The 2,568-nt window shown below is 30.1% G+C and overlaps 1 protein-coding gene across 1 annotated transcript; it reads right to left on the reverse strand.

The window, feature by feature from the left end:
- Positions 1-549: 549 nt before the first annotated feature.
- LOC105635853 (short chain aldehyde dehydrogenase 1) lies at positions 550-1,763 on the reverse strand. The gene is made up of 2 exons (XM_012218977.4): positions 1,628-1,763; positions 550-1,525 (listed from the first exon to the last, which is right to left on the reverse strand). Exons 1-2 carry the CDS (start codon positions 1,651-1,653, stop codon positions 727-729), a joined length of 825 nt encoding a protein of 274 aa, XP_012074367.1. The 5' UTR covers positions 1,654-1,763; the 3' UTR covers positions 550-726.
- Positions 1,764-2,568: the final 805 nt, after the last annotated feature.

A 2,568-nucleotide genomic window follows, 5' to 3' on the forward strand; every position in this document is an offset into this window, starting at 1 on the left:
TATTGTTTTTGGTGCAGCACTCTACTAGTATTCTTGACCATTTTTTGTGGATTCACTAATCAATGAATTTTGATTTTATAATCCAAAAACTATTAATAAATGTTAATTAGGTGGTGCGTTTATATTATATCCAATGCAAAATTTTAGATTGAAAATTTAAGCTTATCATTTTAACTAAAAAAAATCTTAGTTTAATTCAAAATTTTAAATAATATGTAAGCAGAGCAGGCCAAACTTTAAAAATAGGAGATAGCCAAAGAAATGTTTCCAAAGTTTAGAGGAGCCAAATAAGTGAAAAAAAAAAAAAAACCATTTTATAAGGTAAAAAGTTTAAAAAACTTTTGGAGCTTGCCCCTCCCTCTTCCTCTTTATGTGAATATGTTATCAAATAATATTTAAAAGTGCTCAACGTTCTAATTTTAGATCTGAATTCATATTATTAACTCATTTCTTCGTATTAACGATTTCAATTATTCTTTGACTTCAATTGATTTGAAAGTACTACCAGCTAAATATTTGATTATACAATACTTAATTAGTTACTATATATTAATAAAAAAAGAGATTGAAATTGACATTATTATTAAATATGGGGCTACATGCAATTTAATTAACAAAAAAAAAAAAAAAAAAAAAAAAAAAAAACACACTTTGTGACCAATAAAAGGTATAATTGCAGAAATTAAAGCACCTCAATCTCACCAAAATAACACCAATCAGCATATCTTAAGAATGTAAATTCTTCATGGCAATTGCAAAAGAGGGATTAGTGAGACTGAAACCTCCATCAACAACCAAATTGAGTCCACTAACATACTTAGACTCATCACTTGCCAAATACAAAGCAGCATTTGCAATATCTTCTGGTTCCAATAACACTGTCTTCAAATTCCCAATTGAAGAAATAAATTCCTCAGCTGCTCTCTTATCACTTATCCCCAAAAGACTTTTCATCATCGGAGTTACCACGGTAAATGGTGAAATGGCATTTACTCTTATTCCATATTTCCCCAACTCAACACTTAAATTCTTTGCAAGACCTACCACTGCATGTTTTGAGGCTGCATATGCATGAGAAGACTCACCTAAACAAACAGAAACTGCGCTTGCTGTAAAAAGTATGCAACCTTTCTTTTCCGGTATCATAACTCTTGCGGCGTGTTTGGCTCCCAAGAAAGGACCAAAAACATTCACATCAAATACTTTTTTGAATTCTTCATTATCTGATCCTAAAATGTTTGCTCCTGGGCTACCGGAAACTCCAGCGTTGTTGAACATTATGTCTAGTTTACCATATCTTGAAACGGCGGTGTCAACTGCGTTTTTGACATCGGAGTCGCTAGTTACGTTGCAGTGGATATAAGAGATGATTTCTTGATTGTTAAATTCTTGGCAAATGGAATGACCAAGATCGTCTTGGACATCTGCGATAAGGACCTTAGCTCCTTGTTCGACAAATAGCCTGGCCGTGCACTCGCCTATGCCGCTAGCTCCACCAGTTATCAATGCCACCTTTCCTTCAAGCCTGCAAAATTAATTAAGAAAAGCATTTTTAGTTTATTTTTCTTTTCTAAAAATTCTTTATTTTGTCGTATCCAGAATTTTGCAAAAGAAAGTAAAGAAATACCTTCTGGTGGTGGAAGTTGCTGCCATCTCCTTGGGGAATTAATAAGCTGATGAATGACACAGAAGCTGGTTAGTGAGGAGATAGTTCAGAGGCTAATATTTATGCTTGTGAACGGTTTAGTCTTTGTTGATTGGAAATTTATAGGCACGGGCCATTTGTACATTTGGAAGTCAAAGAAAAGAAAATTAAAGCCACTTGATGTGGTTGCCCATGTGACGTGGACAGCAGGTTGCTCATAGTACCTTATTCAAACAATAATTATTTTCCGAAAATAATTTAATTTTAAATATAAATAATTTATTTTTATTGGTGATAATAGTAAAAATTAATTAAAAATATTAAAATTTTAATTTATTTTAAAACTTCGTTATTAAATATAAAAATAATAAATTGCGTTAGTTATTAGTGATTGATGATAAATTATCGATATTAAGCAATGATTAATAATTATCACTATCTATAATTAATAGATTAATAAAATATGTGTTGATAATTAATTATAATAATTATTTTTAATATTTATAATTATTAAATTAGTAAAAATTCTTACATGCTATAAAATTCAAATACAAACATTTCAATCTGCATATTCATTTTTTTTATTATGCTTTAGAAATGGGTCCACGAATACATTGTGTAATTTCTTTTCTAATCTTGTAAGAAATTCCATCAAGCCACTATATTTATTAAATAATTAAATATGCAAATAAAATTCGGCCGCCATGTCCGTATTCTATCTTAGTCATCCATTGAACATAGTCATAGCTGGCGGCACGCTTTATCAATTTCTATGGAGTAATATTTATCTTATTAGGTTCAAAAATAATAAAATAATAGTGCCAAAGTGGAATTATTATTTTCTTTTTATTTTAAATAAAATGAGGTTTCAGCCAAAATATTTGATTTTTAATTTGTTATTGGTCAAGCGTTAGGTGAAGATG

This window comes from Jatropha curcas, chromosome 2 (genome assembly GCF_041381405.1).
Source record: "Jatropha curcas cultivar XTBG-Jc1 chromosome 2, XTBG_Jcur_1.0, whole genome shotgun sequence".
NCBI classification, from domain to species: domain Eukaryota; kingdom Viridiplantae; phylum Streptophyta; class Magnoliopsida; order Malpighiales; family Euphorbiaceae; genus Jatropha; species Jatropha curcas.